Here is a 21,594-nt window from a genome sequence, read left to right as displayed (position 1 = left end):
ACCAAAATGAGTGCAGATATGTGTGATCATGTCTTATTAGTATTAGTGGCTGCATGAGCCTGCTTTCCTCTACAAATCATTTAAAATGGGGTTTGAGGCTTGATACGGCCACTCTCAATTCATGCTCAATGTTGAGCTTTTGTTTTGAAGGACAACCGCAGAAAAGACGATCTCACGGATGTAGGATGTGGCGAGTCGCCAAGAATCTTGGCCTTCGCACATGCGCAAGCGTAACCTCCGTAACATAAAACTCTGCACGAAGGTACAGGCATTTCAACATGTATTTATTAATAACTTAGATTTATGTTTGTGTACTTTGTACTTTTGTAATATGTGAAGTTCTCAATAAAGGTATTTCTGCATTTCCTACTGCGCCCTACTAGAGGGGCGGCCTCAGTTTTGAAAACCACTGATCTAGTGAGTGTTTCCTATGGCAGAAATGTGTTAGCCTGAGTCCAGACCTCCTTGAATCCTCCCTCCCCACCAACTTTGAGTTGCTGCTGTGTTTTTTTACTCTGCGCCCCTCAAATCTTGAAAAACTCCGGCAAATCCAGTATGTCGACGTGGCTACGCAATAGTGTCGACTCACACACAAGCGCTGGTGGATTCCGGTGGATGTGTTGGTCTCTAGTGAAGGGAAAATCGTACGGTCAAGAAGGTGCAGTCACATTCCTCAGTCGCAGATGTGTGCATATTCATTACGGCACTTTAACACACAAACGAGCTCCGCAAAGTCACATGACGCATCACATGACATCAGGAGCTAAACCTGATGGGGCGTTTCCAGCGCTCAATGCCATCTTACTGAAACCACAAAATGCCAAAGCCCTTCTGCATGCTTCAAATGAACTGGGTTAGACTGCGTCTAATTTTAGATGCATTCATACACGCTTCAACCGGTAGGGTAGCAGTCAGTCTCCTCACAGTAGCAACCATCATTCATTAATCATTTGAATTGTGTGGTATTTGTTTTTAAGCAAATAACCAGTATAAATGACAATAAAAAAAGTAAAAAGATAATATGTTGAATTTCTGACGGTTAATGCTGACTTTGGGGAATTTAAAGAATTTTTGGACGATGGTGAAAAGAGTTGGACTGGAGCCTTGCTGTTAGTTACATTTCTTTGAAAGAAAATTGTCAGGTCGTAAATCTTAATAGTCTGCGAAAACCTCAATCTGAGATAAAGCCTCTAGCTCAAATGGCTAAAGGGGATGTGAAAAGTAAAAAAACCTGTATGATTCAGCACGCCTCCCTTCTTGTTTTGTTGTTGCTTTAAAAACAAACAAAATATAAACTCTTCTTTCTCAGAGATACCGGAGGCGCCAAGATGAATCGGCATCGTGTGGACTCCCTGGGGCCGGATGATGAGGTCATGCCGTACAGCGACGACGAGACGGATGACGAACTGGAGGCGAGCTCTGAAGAGGAACCAGAAGTGATGCCAGGAGTCCCGCAACCCCCGGTGGAAGATAGACCCAGTGGTGAGACGCTATAGACATATTTTAATTTAATCTTTGAATGAACTTCACACACATAAGAAAATAGATCAGTTTCAGTTTGTGCATCGTACACAAATATTTTTTCTGTAGTTTACATATTACATTTTAGTTAAGGAAACTGTATTTAATATTGTTTTCTGTTTCAGAGATGGCATGGAAGGTGAAAGCTAACGACCGACCTTATCACCAATTGCCAGAGTTTCAGAAAAAAGTCTTCCTATGCATCAAGAAGAGCAGATACTCTGTAAGTTCTGTCATACCTTCCATAAAACTGCTATTTAATGGACTTTAATTGTCCGAAGGCGCCTTTATCCTCCCCTTTGTTGGTCCTGGTAGAAACTAATCCTCAACTGAGCAAAGCCGACATCCTGGACCAAGAGACTTAAGGTTTAAATAAGCTATTCATCGTGCTTTCTATTTCAAATCAGTCAGCAGGTACATTTTCTTCCTTAAGGCTGTCACTGGTTTCAGTTCATTTTAGTGGTGCAATGGATCCTAAAACCCACGGTTCGGATCAGAGTCACGGATCGGTCAATAGGAAAAAAGGGCGCAAATTACTTTTACAGATCACTGATTGTGTTTTTTTGCCGCTGATACTAATTACTGATCATTGATGATTGCAAGCAGGTAGTTCATATATGGGGCACAGGTGCAACTGACAGGTGTAATGACGCATGGGTGACGGGGAGATCCCACGTTTTTTTACCACAAACAAGACACACCAGAGGGAGACCAGGAAACTAATAGATATCAAGTTGTATTGTCAGTTGTGAACTATAATTAAATGGAAACCTCACCCAAAAATACGAACGGGCTGGAGTCTCTTTTATAAAAGAGAGTAAGGAACAGGATCCTCTACCGCACCCAGCCGAGTGGCTCGTCACGGAAATCAGTCACTATAATCACTTTGCGGTTTGATTATAGCAGCTGGACTACAAGGATCCAGACTTTTTCCCCCCTATTTTTTGGCACCGTCCCAAACATGTATTTCAACTGCTGTTAAGTCTGTATACCATGAAAAAGGTGAAATGTTATCCTTTTAGTTTGTTATAGTGATAGTGTTTTTTTTTTCTTCAGAAAAACACACAATTAAAATAAAAGACTATTTTTATTTATGAAAACAAATAAGTAGTTATAATGTATTATTAGAGCTTAGTGTAAACAGCTCATAATTCATCTCTAATATCTATTTATGTTGTGAACACATCTCCTTCAAACAACTATATTTATTCAAGTCTCTCAATGACACTACATTTTACAAGATTACATGTGAACACGTCACGATAACGTTATAATTTACCTGCTCAATAATGTCCTCTGAACAGAGCCTGAACGCATCATGTGTACATCATGTAAGTGATTGGAACCTCCTGTCAATTTGCAACGACACCACTAACCTGCAGATAATTACATTTGCAGTAGAGAGATGTTGTGACCCCGTTGACAAGTCTGCTACACGTGCGGAAATAGGAAGAATGTGCTTTTTCTTTATTCAAAAGTAACATGGTAAACTTTAAATCATATGAATGTTACAGCTAGCTGGTTATCAATGTGCCATTTCTTTAGGTCTCCTTTTTTTTTTTAAATTTTTTTTTTACTATCGAACCCTTTTTAATAGCAAATAAATTGATGCACCATAAGTGATGTTGGTTTAACGGCAGCTTTTAATACTGCATTTATCTTTTAACTGAGCAAACAGAACCATGTGTAAGATGGGCTTCAGGACACTTTAATCTCTCATACTAGACATGTCTATGAGGGATGTTAGGTCTGGTACACCATTTTATATAATTCCCAAAGAAAAGTAAGTATAAAACATGAATCCCAGGTTAAACTTGATGTACAACACCAACAAGGAGGTCAGCTGTGTTTATTTTAAATTACTTGATGTATCTGCCTCCTCCTGATGTCACACCTCTGTTTTCATTTGAGTGTTTTTGTGTCATCGGTCTTTCCAGAGGCTGAAAGCTGATCGACTAGCTGGTCCAACCTGGATGTCACAAATAGACACATTAGACACAGCAAGACTCTGTGGGATGGAAGCCAGAACATGCTTCTAACAACTTCAACAGTAACCCTTTGTACTTTTAGAGTCCTAGATTGAACGGAAAGCTGGTTGAGAGAGATGGTAGATGGTGGTTATGAAGTTTTTATGAAAGTATCACTTGTCAGAGTTCTGGTGGTTGTCTGTAATGAAAGGCAGTGTTTTTCCAGGTTTGGGTTGGTTCCATTGTTGGTTATAAAGCAGCCAATGGTATTTTAGACCGTACTTCTAACTTTGTCCCAACACTTTATGTTCGACCCTGTGCACAACATCAGATCCATAAAGAAATAAAATGGGTGTCCCCAGTTTGCTGTGGAAGAACTTGATTGTCCTGCGCAGAGCCCAGACCTCAAGCCCATTAACACCTTTTGAGTCAAGTGGAGCGCTGACTGGCCTCCAGGCAGCACAGTCAATGTTATTCTGTGAAATACAACTCTCAGAACAGATCTGGAGTTGGAAGGGCTTCTGTGTCTTGGTAGGGGACACTGTGGGAGGGAAACCAGGCTGTTATGTAAAAGGTCAGAGGGTTATCCTGTGCTGAAATGCAGCACTGCCTCAGTACAACAGACACTATGGCACCTGCCGATGTTGGGACAAATAGCTCATGGTGCAATTGGTTTTCAGAATTGAATGCATACTGCATGCAACAGTACGTACTATGATAAATTTACTACTAAACATTGTACACATTAGTTTATGGTCTCAAGAAAAGAAAAAAAGAAGGATATGCCTTAGGGTGGGGCTACCATGTGATTGAAATGTCGTAACCAGCGCTTTGTACAACATTTCTACGTTGCTCCGCCACCAAATAGGATCACTCGCGCTCACTGGTTGCAAAGAAACATAATGGTGTGGCCAAAATCCAAGATGGCAACTGCCAAAATGCCAAACTCAAGGCTTCAAAACCACAGTCTGCAAACCAATGTGTGACATCATCACGACTGCATTCACTTTATAGATAGTCTGAGTTAAACTGGTTTGAGATCCAAGTAGCAGTTTATTAGCATGGACCAAGGGTCAAAACTGCCTGATTTTGAAACACATTATTTCTGTAAAAAATTCAATAATCTCTGTGTGTGTGTGTGCGCACGATAAAATGCTAACTGACTTTGCACCCATCTTATCATTGTGTTTCTCCTCGGCAGGGAAACGACATCAAGACGTACAAGTACAACGTCCTCACCTTCCTCCCCCTGAACCTGTACGAGCAGTTTAAGAGAGTGGCCAACCTCTATTTCCTGGCTCTGCTCATCTTACAGGTACTTCTGAAAAAGAGATCAACCCCCTGTTTCTGATTTACAGAGTAGTTACTATAATAAAAGGACCAATAAATGCCATCAACGGTTTTTTATTTTGTTAGATTATTCCAGACATATCTACTCTGCCCTGGTATACCACACTGATTCCTCTGGTGGTGGTGCTGGGAGTCACTGGCATCAAAGACCTGGTGGATGATCTGGTAAGACGCACACACACACACACACACACACACACACACACACACACACACACACACACACTAAAATAAATGTAATACCAGTTCGTTGTATGTACCTTTTTTTTAATGTTTTATTATATAATGTAATATTATTTACACAAGTTTGTACATTTTTGAAGCAAAGTGCCAAAAAAAAATCAATTTCAGACAAAGAATAAAAAAAGAAATTGATTGCTGTTTAAGCGACAGCACATTGACATGTGATTACATAAGTATAAAATTATCAGGTTTGTCCTGACCTTTTTAATTAAAATTGTTCCAGGCGCGGCACAGGATGGACAAGGAGATTAACAACAGGAAGTGTGATGTGCTGCTGGATGGCGGGTTAGAACAAAGAACATTTTCTACGCTTGTAGTTAGAAAACAAGATATCTGCCATCTTTAAAAACTGAAGGCATTTTTGTGAAATGACAGTAGGTCAAGTTCTCGGTTGACAACGTGGTTTAGATTATTTTGAGCATTAATTTAGCATTTTTAAATGAATCCACTTTAACATCTGACGCATATAAAGTCTTGTTTGTGTTGTATTTGAGGTTCCTGTACAATGTGGGCCAGTAAGTAGATGCTCCCCAAACTTTCTTGTCCTCCCATTAAAAAGTAATGACAATATAGAAACTCTGCTTCAGGTTTCAAGACTTGAAGTGGAGGGACATCCAGGTTGGCGATGTGGTTCGTCTAAAGAAGAACGACTTCATTCCGGTATGATGACTCATGATGATTTCTTTCTGAAATGTATAACAGCTGACAGACTGAAGCACGAGAACAGATTGTTCAAATGCGCTTGTGTGTCTTCCTGCCATTTCCAGCTGACCCAAAGAGCCACCTTGAAACCATCAGAAATGTTTCTCCAACAGGTTGCTAATCATTGCTAACTTTGAGAACATTGTTTATTATTTTCTATCTAATTTTCATCAACTTAAAACGATTGAACTGTTCTAAAAATAATGATATTACCTGGTTACATCTGTCAGACTGGGTGTCCTGTATCCTAGTTAGCTAGCAATAACGTGGCTAACTGCTGTAGATCGGTTCAGTCTCAGTCAGTAAATAAGCCCATATTAAAGCTGCGGTGGGTGGGTAATAAATAAAAGTGTTGTATTTGTTGAAATTCTCTTTCCAGCCCGACAACAATCACTAAATCAAATGATCTGACATGTAATAAACCTGTCCAATCATTTCATTCGGCTCTAATGGGCTATCTTGCTGCGTGTGTTTTGCCCGAGATATCCACAAGCTGCTAGCTTGACAGCTGTGAGTGCTATCCGTAGCCCTGTTTGTTGTTTATGTTAATTTGGATGATTTGGGGCATGTGGCTTGGAGGCCCCTTGGATAACCAAACCATAATACAAGGTCAAATAGAAAGTTTGTGTTTTTATTAGACTGCAGAAAGGTCTGTGAGGGCCAACATCTGGTGTCCGTTAGCCAAGTCGAGAGCTAAGTTTACGCCGATATGAAAACGCATTGAGTCACACCTATAAATCATCTAATAATATCTCATGGTTGATTAAGTGAAAGGCTGTGCCAAGTCCCAGTTATGTTGGGATGAACAAAGTACCAGGAATAAGAAAAGATCAATTGGGACTTTTTAGCAGTACTGTACTACAAAGATTTATAATATAATGTAGTTTTAGTTGTGAAATCAGCTGATTAACAACGACAGTGGTGCTCTGTGGAGAGGACCCGCTACCTATGTAGATGTATACAACACATTCTTAAACATCGTTTTGAATATTTTCTATTTTTGCTTACTAGATCTCTCTCTGTGTGTGTGTGTGTGTGTGTGTGTGTGTGTGTGTGTGTGTGTGTGTGTGTGTGTGTGTGTGTGTGTGTGTGTGTGTGTGTGTGTGTGTGTGTGTGTGTGTGTGTGTGTGTGTGTGTGTGTGTGTGTGTGTGTGTGTGTGGTGTGTGTGTGTGTGTGTGTGTGTGTGTGTGTGTGTGTGTGTGTGTGTGTGTGTGTGTGTGTGTGTGTGTGTGTGTGTGTGTGTGTGTGTGTGTGTGTGTGTGTGTGTGTGTGTGTGTGTGTGTGTGTGTGTTACCCTCTTCAGGCTGACATCCTGCTGTTATCCAGCTCCAATCCAAACAGCCTCACCTATGTAGAAACAGCTGAGCTCGACGGGTAAGACCATCCAACTTTTTTTCAAAGTTTGACCAAAATCTCATCATTGTTATCATACTTTTAATATTATGGACACTTGGCTTTGAACTGTAATATTGACCGTGATATTCAAATTAAGTAATGGAATACAGTTTGTTAAGAGTGGCGGCTGCCCAGCGTTCTCCTGCAAGTTTTGGTTTGAGTCGTAGTTTCCTCACGAGTTCAGTTGACACATTACTCACCGATAATAGGAGAGCAAACGTGTAAAGAGCTTAACGTATGTTGAGTGAGAAACGCCTTTTTAAATCAAACAGAGGCCTGTAAGTGGCTCGACTGGAACTATTAACTAGCTTTGTGGCACACAGCTTACATCAAAGAATTCAATTTTTTTTCCATAAATAAGCTTTATATATCCTGACTAACATGGAGATAAATTAAATCATTCCATTATCCAAACCGCTTGTCCTATTTAGGGTCGCGGGGGCGCTGGAAATGATCCTTTACATTGGGCAAAGGCTGGGTTCATCCTGGACAGCTCGCCAGTTTATCGCAGGCCACAATAACTTAAAATGTTTTTCATTTAAATAAAAAAAATATCCATCCCTCTAAATCCAACTTTTAAGGTCTTTTGTCTGTTTGTCTGAGATTCTGCTTTCCTCAGGGTTTTCTTTTATTCCCTGCAGGGAGACCAACCTGAAGTTTAGGCTAGGACTCCGAGTGACTGATGAGAAGCTGCAGGAGGTTCATCAGCTGGCTGAGTATAATGGTACTACTCAAACAGACTTTCCTGAAAACGGAGTTTAAATATAACAAATTTTAGGAATGTAAAATTGTTTATTTAAAATAACGCTACTTTGTTTATTGAGAGGAATATTAATCATAACCGTAATGAAAAACATTTTCATCCACACCAATTTGGAAAAAAGAAAAACTTAATTTTCTTCAACAGCTAGTGAATGACTTATATTAATAAGTGCATTCTGTGTTTGCATTACGCAACGAATGCAATATGTGAAGCAGGATACTCCGAAGAAGATCGGTACTCTCGTTACCTTCTTGATATTTCACATTCTAATGTAATTGAAAGTCGTTCTTGTGTCCTTTTTGTCTCTCCCGAAGCTCTGATTGAGTGCGAGGAGCCGAACAACCGTCTGGACAAGTTCGTGGGGACAATGCTGTGGGAAGGGGAGCGCTACCCTCTGAGCCTGGACAACATGCTGCTCCGAGGCTGCAAGATCCGCAACACCGAGGCGTGTCACGGCCTGGTGATCTTCGCAGGTGTGACACCTGATCTATAGGCAGGGCCAATCCACATTAGAGCTGAAATTATTAATTCATTGTTGATATAAAAAGAAAGGACATTTTGATAAGTGATTGCTTATTTTCTTTGCCTGTCATGATTGTTAATTAAATGGTTTTGGCTTGTTGGTGGAAGACATTTGAAGAAGTCTTCTGCAGTTCTGATTATTTTTTTAAATTTGACACTCCAAACTATTTAGGGATTGAGAACATTCTAATAATTGTCCCTTGCATCCCAAATCACCATTCATTCCTAATTACCAAATTCAATTTAACCGTGATCGTAAATAATTCATAATATATTTGATGATCCACAACTATGACTGATTGCAATGGCTAGCCTTCACCATTTTGATATATGATGTCGTAGGCGGCGACACCAAAATCATGAGGAACGGCGGGAAGACGAGGTTCAAGAGGACCAAAATTGACGAGCTGATGAACTACATGGTTTACACGGTAAGGCAAATGCATCACCATAACAAAACTTATTTTTATTGTAAATACTTGGATTAAAGTTCTGATTTACGAGAACAAGATTGCAAATTTACAATAAAAACCCAATTTGAATATGCCCATAGATTATAAAGTCTTAAATGTGTGACACAAAAACTGTCCCGCCACTTTGCAAGGTTTAATCGACCTCATCACACCACAGATGTCACCTTTTTAGAGACTGCGGTAACCAAGTGCAAACTTCTTTTTTTTTTCATTGTATTTATTTATGATCATAAACGATCACAGAAAGAGCTTGTTTCCTTCAGGAACTTTGCCTCCTTGGCAATTCAAAGTCACAGCAGTGTTTAAAGGTTGTGTGACGAGGTTGATCCAACATCACAAAGTGGTTCTTATGAATTCATAATATTCCAGCATTCCTTTTGGATATTATCCCCTTGCCCCATTCCAAGTGTGGTTCACCAATATTACCGGGTCTGTTTCATAGACCCCCCCCCACACACACACACACACACACACACACACACACACACACACACACATTGTGAACCGTGTTTCTGTTTCCTGTAGATCTTCGTGCTGCTGATCCTGGTGGCGGCCGGTCTGGCTATCGGACACACCTTCTGGTACGAGGAAATCGGCGCCGATGCCTGGTATCTCTTCGACAACAAAAACCAGGGCGCCTCCTACAGAGGCTTCCTCAGCTTCTGGGGATACATCATTGTGCTCAACACCATGGTGCCCATTTCGCTCTACGTCAGGTGAGTTAAACTTCACCCACGTATTTAGGTGTTGGGATAAGTAGTGTCAAGGATACTGGTTTTGAGTGTGAATGTTACATTCCCCTTCCTGTAGTTTGAAAGCTTTGTGTAAAAGTGAGATCTTTCTGCGGTGTATCTTTCTGGCTGTAATAACTACCTATACCACAGAATTACTATTCTATGGCTGAAAAAAAAGACATGGGTGAAATGGAATAGTGACCGCTCTCCGGAAAACACTGGACGTTTTTTTTTTTTTTTTTTTTTTCAGGCTGGTTTTGTGGATTTGGAGCTGGTCTGACCCTTTTCTAAAATGTAGGAAGAAAAGAAAAATGGGTTTGACCCACTTTAAAAATCCTTTAGACCAAAAGATCTACTGTTATTTTGAGAGCTATTGAGAGACAGATGTCATCAACATGGCTGAGAATTCATCTTTGTTTTTCTTCTGGAAAACATCTGTAAGGATTTTGCGTAGTGCATCTTTAAATCTTCTATTAATGCTCTTTTTAACTTAGCTTCCTGGTTAGGTTTGATGACAAGTGGGCAGCAGAGAGGCTTCATGGCATTGGTTTCCTCCTCTTTACCCCACGTCGCATTTCCTCTCAACTTAAGCAAGAAGACCTGAGGAGTTCTGATGCACCGTTGTCAGAACAGCTCCACCTCCCGAGAAATAGTTGAAAAAGTCCTGACTCCATCTCCTGTTTGTGTGCTTTGTGTTTAGTGTGGAGGTGATTCGTCTGGGCCAGAGCAAGTTCATCAACTGGGACTTGCAGATGTATTACCCAGACAATGACACACCAGCTAAGGTACATTAATCCTGCTTTTCGAAGTATTTTTAGATTCTTAATGTAACACGCGGCACATCTGTGCACAGAGGATGTATTACTTTTTTCCAAGAAAGGGAAAGAACCAATGAATTCCTGTTGACAATGTTTCAGTCCATAGACCTTCATCAGGTAAAAATGCATTATGTACTGAGCATGACAGTGTACTCGTTATCACAGCTCCCCTCCCAATCAAGAGTTTTTATTAGAATAATTTATACATTTTTCTGAAAAATGTTCACACTTGCTTTTTATGTTTTTTGCTCTAAAGTTTAACATTAAAATTCTTAATATAGTTTGTCGGGCAAAAATGGATTATGGAAATGCCTTTTCCGACTCAACAACTGATAATCTGTTTCCGCTGTCGACAAATCTCTTGTAGATTGTTAGCTGGCCAAGGCGACCTGTTTGTTTCCGGTTTGCAACTTCTACTTCTTCCACTCTGTTTACTGCCGGATAACCGTTGGTGCAATAGTTGGCGTCTAAACTATAGCGCCAACCTCTGACCAGACTACGCTTTGCATAGCCGAGTCAATGCGCCCCAAATCCGTTAACTGCGCCTAATTCTCATTTCTTTTTTCCAATTTAAAAAGTTTACTTGAAATTAGTTTTCTCGCCAATTAAATGGAAACACCACTATTGTCATTTTATCATGTGTTGTTAAACAAACTGACAAGTGGTAGAAGGGCAAATTAATAATCTTCCTTAACCAGAAATGGATTCACTGTTCACAGTAATAATTCTTTATAGGAAACGTTAACATCCCTGTATAGAGACATATTCTGAACCGATTTGGCGAGCACTTTATCCTGCATGTTTTGTTTTTTTTGGTTTTAATGTAAAGAATTTAAATTGTATTGTGAATCAAAGAAAATATGTGAATATTTTTTTATGGGATCAATGCAGTTTATCAGATATTTAGGTAATACGAACACATGTTAACAATCATGTGTATTTTCTAACGGTGTCACTTTATAAACAAAAGAAAAATAAATTCTCAACTCAAGGTCCATTTACTAGTTTTCTAACTGCTTCTCACTGTCTCCAACCGCAAATTGAGTTTTTATATGTTTCGACTGATGATCAAATGACCAAAGTTCAATATTGAGATGATAAGTAACGACCGCTGACTCTTCTGAACTAAAGAGTGCGGAGGAATGCAGGTGAGAAAAGAAGTAGCAGATTGGCAGTGATATCTTTGCCCTGATCCTTTTCTCACTTTTCATGAGTGCAGGCTAGAACCACCACCCTGAACGAGCAGCTCGGTCAGATTGAGTACATCTTCTCCGACAAGACGGGAACTCTCACTCAGAACATCATGGAGTTCAAGAAGTGCACCATTGCCGGCCGCAGCTACGGTACCAATCCGCTTTATTTCACTCGCATGCAAGAAAGCATCTGAAACTTTGACATTTTAGTGAAAACTGAGACTGAGTCTCCCTGTTTTTTTGGGGAGTTTTTCCTGATCCGATGTGAGGTCCTTTTCTGTGTCTCTGTTTGTGTTCTTTATGCATTTTTACTGCTATGAAGTGTTTGCTCTCCCGTCCACAGGTGACCCGACCACAGCAGAGGGAGTGGCGCTGGACCGAGGAAGGGTAACATTTTTATATATATATATATATATATATATATAAAAAAAAAAAAAAAAATATATATATATATATTGATTGATTGATTGTGTGTTTAGTTCCAAAATAACATGATTCACATGTAAAATGTGACTAAACGTTTTGAAGGTTTATCAGATGGTCCTTTGCAGGAGAAAATATGACATGGACAAATTATATTTCATAAATGTCCATACTTTAAAGATTGTAAATGAATTTTCAGATATTAATACAAAATTATATGTACCAGAACATTTCTGAATTACAATTTGTATTTCACATCAGTCTTGTTTCTACAACTATACAACATTTTGTAACCCAAGGTGACGTGTAGAGCACATCTTTTATTTTTTTAATTAAAGCAGAAGTTGTTGAAATTTGCGGAAAAACCACAAAGCGTATAACACTAATAATTACTGAAATTATGCACAACAAATATAAAAGTAGCTCTGACTGCTAAACTGAAGAGGAAAAACTAATATTACTCGCAGAAAAAATCTGGTGAAAAAATTAAGAGTGAAACTGGGATTCTTTTTCCGTCACAAATCTTGTTTTTTTTTTTTTTGCCAGAAAAAAAGTTGATTGCTACCACTTTCCTCCCTGTACTTGATTACAGTGATCTCTTATTTATGAATGCCCCAGCAAACTGTCTGCGTTCTCTAGACACTGTGTATCATGGTGCTTTAAGGTTCCTCACTGGTTGTAAAGCCCTCCCTCACCGCTGCATCTTATATGCTCGAGTTGAGTGGCCATCTCTGGCAGCACGCCGCCTTATACATTGGCATATTTTTATTTATAAAGCTATCTTGGGTCTGCTCCCCCACTACTTATGTAACTACATCTTTAAATCCCAGAGCAATTATTGCTTACGTTCCAATGAGCTTTATTTATTAATTATGCCCAAAGTTCACTCTGAATTTGGTAAGCACTGTTTTAAGTTCGCTGCACCTGCTGCTTGGAATGCACTGCAAACAACTCTAAAGTCAACCTTGAAACTTTAAAGACTCGTGTGAGAGAAATTGGAGCGGCTTCATACCGTTCTTGTTTTGGTGTGAACCCGGCGCTTTAGTCCTGTTGCCTTATCTTTTGCCTTTTTTTTTTTTTTATTGTATTTTATCTGTGTTATGTGATTTTTGTTGTGTCTTGTGACTGTTGCAATTTTTCTATGCTGCTGTCTTGGCCAGGCTTCCCTTGAAAAAGAGGTCATTGTATCTCAACGGGACCGACCTGGTTAAATAAAGGCTAATAATATATTTTTTTAAAAAGACAAAAGTGGTGTTGTTATTGATCAGTGAGCTACTCAACTCACCGGAATAATTGCTGACTATTCCTACTTTTTTTTCTCTCCACCCTGTTAGCCGGTGGACTGGAGCTGGAACCGGCAGGCTGACAGAAAGTTCACGTTCATGGATCACTCTCTGGTTGCCCGCATCCGATCCGGGAAGGATAAAGATGCTAACGAGTTCTTCAAACTGCTCTCTCTCTGCCACACCGTCATGGTGGAGCACAAAGACGGTAATCCCAAGATCCTTAGTTTGGGGCTCAGGGAGTGGAGCTAATGAGTAAACCAGCGATGTGCTGCTGTGGAAGTATTTTAGACACCTAACAGAATCTATCAGTTCATGTGAACGCTATATTTAGAATATGTTCACATCTTTACCTCGTCTTCAGAAACCCCTTTCTGGCGGGGAACTGCAGCCATTATCTATTGTTTCAAAGCAACCAGACTCCATTATCCCAAAAAAATGTTTACCTCACAGAGCACAGGAGTTGCTGGTGTACCACTGCCTTGAATGGTTGGTTTACTTGTGTTAAGTATAACTTTGATGAATCCAACTAACCCTTTTTAAAAACACCAGTCACACAAATATAAACAAACAAACAAACCGATCGAGGCGACTGTAGAGCTGTGAGGTAAAATTATAGAGCATAGATATAACTGCTTCAGCGTCCCATCTGAAAGGGCTGTCTGACGGTAAGATAAAGCTGCGCAAATATTCTAAATGTAGAATACAATTTTCGGGCAAAGATGTTTTTTAGGGGCCACAAATAGTTTTTGCTGCTGCCCCCGCGCACAGCAGTACCCCTGTGCTGGTACTCCAAACTGGGGGCGTGCCATCTACTGTAGGTTACACACTGGCTATGGATAAATAAATAAATAACTCATGCAACACAATCCCTCTGAAGCTGCATTAAGCAGCATTTTAGATATTGTCAATGAATCGAAATGTAAATGAAAACCACTGTACAGACGTGAGCATCTTCCCCTCAGGTGAGCTGGTGTACCAGGCGGCGTCTCCTGACGAGGGCGCCCTGGTGACGGCCGCCAGGAACTTCGGCTATGTGTTCCTGTCTCGCACGCAGGACACCATCACCATCAAGGAGATGGAGGAGGAGGAGAAGACCTACGAAATGCTGGCGCTGCTCGACTTCAACTCTGACCGCAAGCGCATGTCCATCATCTGTACGCACACACACACACATACACACACATACACACACATACACACATGTGACATGCCAGCTGTCAAAAACCTGTTTGCCAGTTACCAGTGCCAATACATCCATCATTATCCTTTTAAGTAAAAGTTGCACACTCTTTCAGATTTAGCTTCGCTCAACTTCAGCTCGGACCGTAGATAGACTACTTCACCAACAAATAAAAACGTGCATGTCGCCTCCACAGTTGTGAACTACAGTCGCAAATATGCTGACCTAAGATTTAATGGTCCAGTATGTAGCATCTATTGGCAGAAAATGGAATATCATATTCATAACTATGTTGTCATTAGTTTATAATCATCTGAAGCTTAGAAAGAGCCCTTCATATCTACATGGGGAGTGTGTTCTTAGGAACTTGGCTACGAATTCTTGACTTAAGTCCCAAAAAAAAAAAAAAGGCCAATCCTAAATGTTGTTTATTCTCTCTGCTCTCTTAGTGAAGTTTCCTGACGGTCGCATCCGTCTCTACTGTAAAGGAGCCGACACAGTCATCTACGAGCGACTTTCCCCAAACACCAGGCACAAGGAAACCACCCAGACTGATCTAGACGTGAGTCCGTAGAGCTTACCTCTCATTTGTCGTATTTCACTGCCGTGTCCAGCGAGACGCACGTAAAGAAAGCTGCTTCAGTTTGAAGGAAACGTGGTCTGCATTTCTTGTGCTTCAGGTCTTTGCCAACGCCACCCTGCGGACGCTGTGCTTGTGCTATAAAGACATCACCCCAGCGGAGTTCGAAGCCTGGTCCCGGGCACACAAGGAGGCCCAGGTGGCCATGTTCGACAGAGACGGCGCCCTGGACCGCGTGTACGAGCAGATCGAGAGCAACCTGATGGTAAGTGAGAAACAACGGATGTGTCTTGTTTTTTCTTCTTTTATTTTCGTTGACCTGGAAGGTCAAGTGTGTAGCATTCTGGGGATTTAGCAGCAAAAATTTAATTTAATATTCATGTTACATAGAAGCACTTGAAACTAAGACTGGCTGTGTTTTTCATGAGCATAGAATGCCCGTCATCTACATAAGGAGCTCCAAACACTGGCTCTAGAGAGCCTTTTGCTATTTTACATTACCTAATATGCTTGGAAAAAGAAGGGGTGAGCTTGTTTCAGTCTGCAACCTCACCGACGGGTGCCACTATATCCTACACACTGCTCCTTTCCAGCTCTCTTTTTCATGATTTGATTACAATCTGCCGTGTGCCTCTGTCCAGCTCATTGGGGCATCGGCCATCGAGGACAAGTTGCAGGACGGAGTACCAGAGACCATCGCCACACTGGCCAAGGCCGACATCAAGATCTGGGTCCTGACTGGAGATAAGAAAGGTACCATCAGAGTCTCACTGTTAGCTGACCGGAACTCTTGATTATAAGGCAGTAAGAACCGCTGTCTGAATGGGGAGGGGGGGGGACAATGACAATGACGATTGTTAATTGGTTGATTTATCAATGAACCTGCCCTCTCTTTCTAATAATACATTACACTGGATCGACACAACAATGTTAAGCTGCTTCCTCCTTGTTTTTGGTACACAGGAAGTGAACAGTGGGAATGTTATTTTTTTATAAGATGCGTATCAAAGCATTTGATTGTCTGATCAACACGCTGCAGCATCTCCTTAAATTAATAATAATAAATTCTTCTGTAATGATTTCTCCCCTTACTTGGAATGTGTTCTATCTTTCTCCCCAGAAACGGCAGAGAACATCGGATATTCTTGTTCACTTTTGACAGACGACATGCAGATCCACTACGGAGAAGACATCAAGTGAGTTGATTTCAAAAGTCACTGCTTAAATAGTAATATATGGATGTCTAGTAAAGCCGTTAAGATCAACTGAGGAGTTATTTAGGTTTCAACTGTGTAACATTAGAAGACAGGCTTGTTGGTTCCATGTTGATGTATTTATTCATAAACCATGTTAATATTCATGAACTGGTCAAATGCCTTGCTCTCCATTCTTTATATTATTATGAATCACATTTCTATGACTATTTATTGCTTTTATTAAATTTTTCTTGTATTCTTCAAATGTATCTGCTGCTGTTATTGGTATTATTATTGGTGCTACTGCTGCTATTACTACTGTTAAATTTATAATCTATGTCACGACTGTTGTAATTTAACATGATGTTCATGACATGACATCTGTTGCACTTCTGTCCATCCTGGGAGTGGGATCCCTCCTCTGTTGCTCTCCCTGACGTTTCCTCCTTTTTCCCCCTTTTTTTTTGAGAGTTTTTCCCCTTGTGATGCAAAGGTCCTATGACAGAGGTCGTGTGGGGTGCTGTACATATTGTGAAGCCCTCTGATAGTGGGCTATACAAATAAACTGAATTAAATCTTAAATTGAACCGATCCCTCCCTCAGCTCAACATCAGGGCTCAAAGTCTTTCCCTTTTTATTCGTGTAAGAGTTTGTCTGCTTTTCCCGTGTTTGCAGTGAGAAACTGGGGAGCCGTCAGGCCCACCGGAGACACGGGCCTCAAACGTCACGTCAAGGCAAAAAGAAACCCACGGAGCCTTTCTTCCCTGCGCCGGGCAAAAACGCTCTCATCATAACTGGAGGATGGCTGGTGAGCGCCATGTCAAGATGAACACCGTGTTCAAATGACGACAAGTTTCGAATTCAGATTTCCAGCTAACATGATGAATTGTACTGATTTTAAATCTGTCAAAATATCCAGAATGAGATTCTGTACGAAAAGAAGAAAAAGCGCCGTCGCCTGCGCCTGCGTCGTCTGGGAAAGCGGACGCCTCCCAGCAACCCTCAGGACGGACAGCCGATGGACGACTGGGAGAAGGAGATGAGACAGGTGCAGCGACGTCGATATTTAAATGTTTAAATGTTCTATGCAATGGCATTGACGGTGGCGTCGCATGACTGGTTGACTCGATAACAAATGCGGTGGACTGTCTCTGCAGATCGACTTTGTGGACATGGCCTGCGAGTGCGAGGCAGTCATCTGCTGCCGCGTCACACCGAAGCAGAAGGGCAACGTGGTGAGTTTGGTGAAGAAGTACAAGAAGGCCGTGACGCTGTCCATCGGAGACGGAGCCAACGACGTCAACATGATCAAGAGTGAGGCCGTGAACGAATTTTCCAATAAAAGACAAACCGCAAAGCATTCCAGTGACTAACTCTAACTCCCTCTTCTCCCCCCTCCCAGCTGCAGACATCGGGGTGGGCATCAGTGGTCAGGAGGGGATGCAGGCTGTCATGTCCAGCGACTACGCCTTCGCTCAGTTCCGCTTTCTGCAGCGCCTCCTACTGGTGCACGGACGCTGGTCCTACATTCGAATGTGCAAGTTCCTGCGTTACTTCTTCTTCAAGAACTTCGCCTTCACACTGGTCCACTTCTGGTACTCCTTCTTCAACGGTTTCTCGGCACAGGTCAGCAGCATTTTTTTGATTTTCCTACATTATCATTCATTTGAATGAATTGACCATTTGATTATGTTTCTATTGCATAGCTTGAAATATTGGCGTCTAAGTGGAGCGAGAGGAAATGTCTTTTGATTCCTACTACGTCCACTTCCTCACAGCTCGCCTTCTATCACAACATGCAGAGGGGATCGATATGGGGCCGGAAATCAACAAACACACTGACTATTGTTCCCCTGTCTGCAGGTCGCCTATGAAGACTGGTTCATCACTCTCTACAATCTGGCATACAGCAGTTTACCTGTTCTGCTAGTTGGACTTCTTGACCAGGTAATGAACACAAAAGTACAGATCAGATAAAGGTCACTTTGGGTTTTACACATAATGTTTTATCTCATAAATCTTTGTTTAAAAAAATGTTTAAGTTAAAACGCAGGTCAATGTGTTAGGATTAGTCGGGGAAAAAAAAAACTAACTTTGTTAACTCTCCTCCTCCTCCTCTTCCCTCTGCAGGACGTTAACGACAAACTGTGCCTGAAATTCCCCAAACTCTATCTGCCTGGCCAGCAGGGGTCCTTGTTCAACTACAAGAACTTCTTCATCAGCTTGTTCCACGGCATCTTCATCTCGCTCATCATCTTCTTCATCCCCTACGGGGCCTTCCTGCAGACCATGGGGCAGGACGGAGAGGCCCCCTCCGACTACCAGTCCTTCGCCGTCGTCACCGCCTCGTCGCTCATTTTTATCGTCAACCTGCAGGTGAGCTGCGTCCAGTTTGAGAAATTAATACATATGATGGTGTCATTGTGGTATTTGTTTTTTTACAACCATAAAGCTACTTAAGGAAAGGTACAAGGTGGAAGTTGGATTTATTTTGCGTGAATGACCTGCTGACCTTTGTCATCTCCTTCCCCTCTTGTTCTTCAGATCTCTCTGGATACGTCCTACTGGACCTTTGTGAACTGCTTCGCGGTCCTGGGCAGCATAGCCATCTACTTTGGCATCATGTTTGACATCCACAGCGCCGGGATCCACGTCATCTTCCCCACACCGTTCACCTTCACCGGTCAGTCACCAGCCGTCCACCACAGTGCTGCGCGGTTGACTCGGCTTGTCTGGCTTTATATTCTCCTAAACACTCAGAGTTGCTCCTGAAACGAAAACAAATGTGGTCGGTTTTAAGCCCGAAAAATAAATAAATAAAACAAAAGTCTGCCCTATGACAAACCAGGGAAAGCTTTTTGAAGCAAAATCTTGAAAGGACATATTTTACAGACAGGATCTTTTCTAAAAGCGGACAGAGAAAAGTACCCCGGCACACAAAGGCTGAAGGCAGTGCTTTTTAGTCAGTCACATCCTGTGGTAATATATAAATCTGAGAGTATCTGCTGAAATACATACACACAACAATTGAAATGTGTATTTCACAATTGGCATAACAGGACCACACATCACTGGTTGCATTGCTCAACATCCTCCAATCCTTTCCTTTTGTGAACTTTCTTTAATTAATTTTTTTACAAAGAATAAAGCAAACATCTAGCCTATTTCTTGCTTGTACAATTATGTAAATTATACATTGAAACATGGGTTCTGTTGGAACAACAAAATAGTCTGCTCTGACATTCTCCTTATCATAATAACATACCGGGACTGGAGTTCTTGAAGCTTTTTGTTGCTCTTGTCCGCTCAGTCTTTGCGCTGATGACTCAACCTGGCGCTAAAGTGTCACATCAAACCCCGCCGTCTTCACGCTTCTCACGGCGCGTGTATTGGTTTGTTTGCAGGTGCAGCGTCAAACGCTCTGCGTCAGCCCTACCTGTGGTTAACCATCATCTTGACTGTGGGTATCAGCTTGCTGCCCATCATCTGCATCCAGTTCCTCCATAAAAGTATCTGGCCCTCTGTAGGCGATAAGGTACAACAAACATGCTGCTGAGCCTCTCTTTAAAAGGAAATGGTCATAAAATGTCACTTCTCCCAACACTGCAGTGTTTCGCTAATGTTCCCTGCTCATCCCCCCCAGATCCAGAGGAACAGGAAGAAGTACGAGATGGAGATGGAAGTGGAGGAGAGGAAAAAGCCGCCAACCTTCCAGCGCGGCCAGCGTTCCCGCCGCTCCGCCTACGCCTTCTCTCACTCCCGCGGCTACGCCGACCTCATCTCGTCTGGGCGGAGCATCCGACTGCGCCCGTCGGGCCGCGGAGGGCCCCAAAGCAGCATCAGGGAGATTCCCCAAAGAGAGGCCGAGAACATCTGACAGAGCTGAGCGGTAGATGGAGCAGAACTGTATCCAGAAGGAGTTTGAGGAGCAATTGCTTCTTCTTCATGTTGGTCTGTGGAGTCGCTGCTTAAGTGGTCAACATCGGAAACGGCACAGAAAGAAACAGCCTGGTGGGAGTTTAGAGCGACCACTCTGGTTTATTTAAGTCCCTTTTAGAGGGAGACTTTGACTCCACTGCCTCCAGTTCCTCCTCTATGCACAGATGACCACCGCTATCGGGTTTTAGGTCATGCAGCAACTGTGTGACTGACAATGTGATTTAACTAAGGATTTTAAAAAAAAATATATATATTTTTAGTCAGTTTGTCCCTGCTCAAGGCTACTGTGACTGGATGTGGAGCCGTAACGTTATTTAATATGATGCTTATTTTTGGCATTCATAGTTTTAGCCAGATGTCTGCGGAGCACTTTATGTTAGTGTTTTATTCAAATAAAAATTATGCCAGTCAATTTGTCCGTTATCTGCATGAAAACAGACATCTGTTTAGTTTAGTTTAGTTTTACTTCCATCCGTTGAGATGCAAATCCAAAGATTTTCTTGGACGGGCTCAAGCTGAACATATCAAGTATGCTCTTTTAATGTTTTATTATAAATAATAGTGGGATGTTACTATGCCGGGCTCTGCAAGGTGGTTGGATGTTCTAGTGTGTCTTTATTTAAAAACAACTTGTAAATAGTGATCTTCTCTCCTGTGCTGCGTCACATGTCCAAAGTGTCCTTACAGATATTGTATTACAATATTATTGTAGTCACTACTTTAAGTGACCTCAACCTTTTTTTGTTCCCGCCTTGATCTTTTAAATACCTCTTTCAAACCCAAATCCTATCATTTGTTCTAAACCTCATCTTTTTTGTTCTTTTAATATACTGAAGCTGCAAGGAGCTCCAGTTTGTCTTCCTTCAACAACAGTGTTGGCAGAATGTAAATTCCAGCACTCTTTACTTCCAATAGAAAGAAACGCAGCAAGGAGGAATGTAAATTCCAGCACTCTTTACTTCCAATAGAAAGAAACGCAGCAAGGAGGTCTAGGATTATCTCCATTTTGATTATGGCGAAGTAGTTTGTTCCGTTTCTGTTTTGTTTTTTTCTTTACATCGCACGTGACATAATAATGAGGATTCACTGGTTGTTTACAACAAACCCAAAAGGATTTAGGACGTTCATAAACCGCACTAAGCCAAAACTGACAGTTATGTTACTGTATCCTCTCGTGTTACTGTATGCGGGTCTTTTTACTGAATGAATGGAGGCTGCTTGGGATTGTACCGGCAACAGTTTGGTCTCTGTCATGATTGTATTTTATCACGTGATTGTTAATAAAAGCCAAGGGCACGTTTAGCAATC

The 21,594-nt window shown here is 41.5% G+C and overlaps 1 protein-coding gene across 1 annotated transcript in view; it reads left to right on the top strand.

Annotated features, from left to right (window-relative positions):
• Positions 1-21,594, top strand: part of atp8b1 (ATPase phospholipid transporting 8B1) — a 26,839-nt gene extending 5,245 nt beyond the window's left edge. Inside the window, exons 2-30 of the mRNA XM_034547331.1 lie at positions 1,310-1,482; positions 1,647-1,744; positions 4,690-4,803; positions 4,905-5,003; positions 5,305-5,366; positions 5,669-5,741; positions 7,088-7,158; positions 7,821-7,903; positions 8,257-8,415; positions 8,807-8,895; positions 9,463-9,653; positions 10,372-10,456; positions 11,709-11,832; positions 12,026-12,069; positions 13,440-13,596; positions 14,354-14,545; positions 15,021-15,133; positions 15,252-15,416; positions 15,793-15,904; positions 16,272-16,347; positions 17,023-17,155; positions 17,267-17,395; positions 17,505-17,661; positions 17,750-17,973; positions 18,211-18,294; positions 18,478-18,723; positions 18,892-19,030; positions 19,752-19,882; positions 19,991-21,594. Of these exons, the coding sequence (XP_034403222.1) occupies positions 1,329-1,482; positions 1,647-1,744; positions 4,690-4,803; positions 4,905-5,003; positions 5,305-5,366; positions 5,669-5,741; positions 7,088-7,158; positions 7,821-7,903; positions 8,257-8,415; positions 8,807-8,895; positions 9,463-9,653; positions 10,372-10,456; positions 11,709-11,832; positions 12,026-12,069; positions 13,440-13,596; positions 14,354-14,545; positions 15,021-15,133; positions 15,252-15,416; positions 15,793-15,904; positions 16,272-16,347; positions 17,023-17,155; positions 17,267-17,395; positions 17,505-17,661; positions 17,750-17,973; positions 18,211-18,294; positions 18,478-18,723; positions 18,892-19,030; positions 19,752-19,882; positions 19,991-20,224 (3,738 nt within the window). The 5' untranslated portion in view covers positions 1,310-1,328 and the 3' untranslated portion in view covers positions 20,225-21,594. The remainder of the gene's footprint in view (positions 1-1,309; positions 1,483-1,646; positions 1,745-4,689; positions 4,804-4,904; positions 5,004-5,304; positions 5,367-5,668; positions 5,742-7,087; positions 7,159-7,820; positions 7,904-8,256; positions 8,416-8,806; positions 8,896-9,462; positions 9,654-10,371; positions 10,457-11,708; positions 11,833-12,025; positions 12,070-13,439; positions 13,597-14,353; positions 14,546-15,020; positions 15,134-15,251; positions 15,417-15,792; positions 15,905-16,271; positions 16,348-17,022; positions 17,156-17,266; positions 17,396-17,504; positions 17,662-17,749; positions 17,974-18,210; positions 18,295-18,477; positions 18,724-18,891; positions 19,031-19,751; positions 19,883-19,990) is intronic.

Source organism: Cyclopterus lumpus, chromosome 12 (assembly GCF_009769545.1).
Source record: "Cyclopterus lumpus isolate fCycLum1 chromosome 12, fCycLum1.pri, whole genome shotgun sequence".
Taxonomy (NCBI): Eukaryota; Metazoa; Chordata; class Actinopteri; order Perciformes; family Cyclopteridae; genus Cyclopterus; species Cyclopterus lumpus.
Note: the sequence above shows the minus strand (reverse complement) of the source record. Positions and strands in the feature narration are given on the sequence as shown.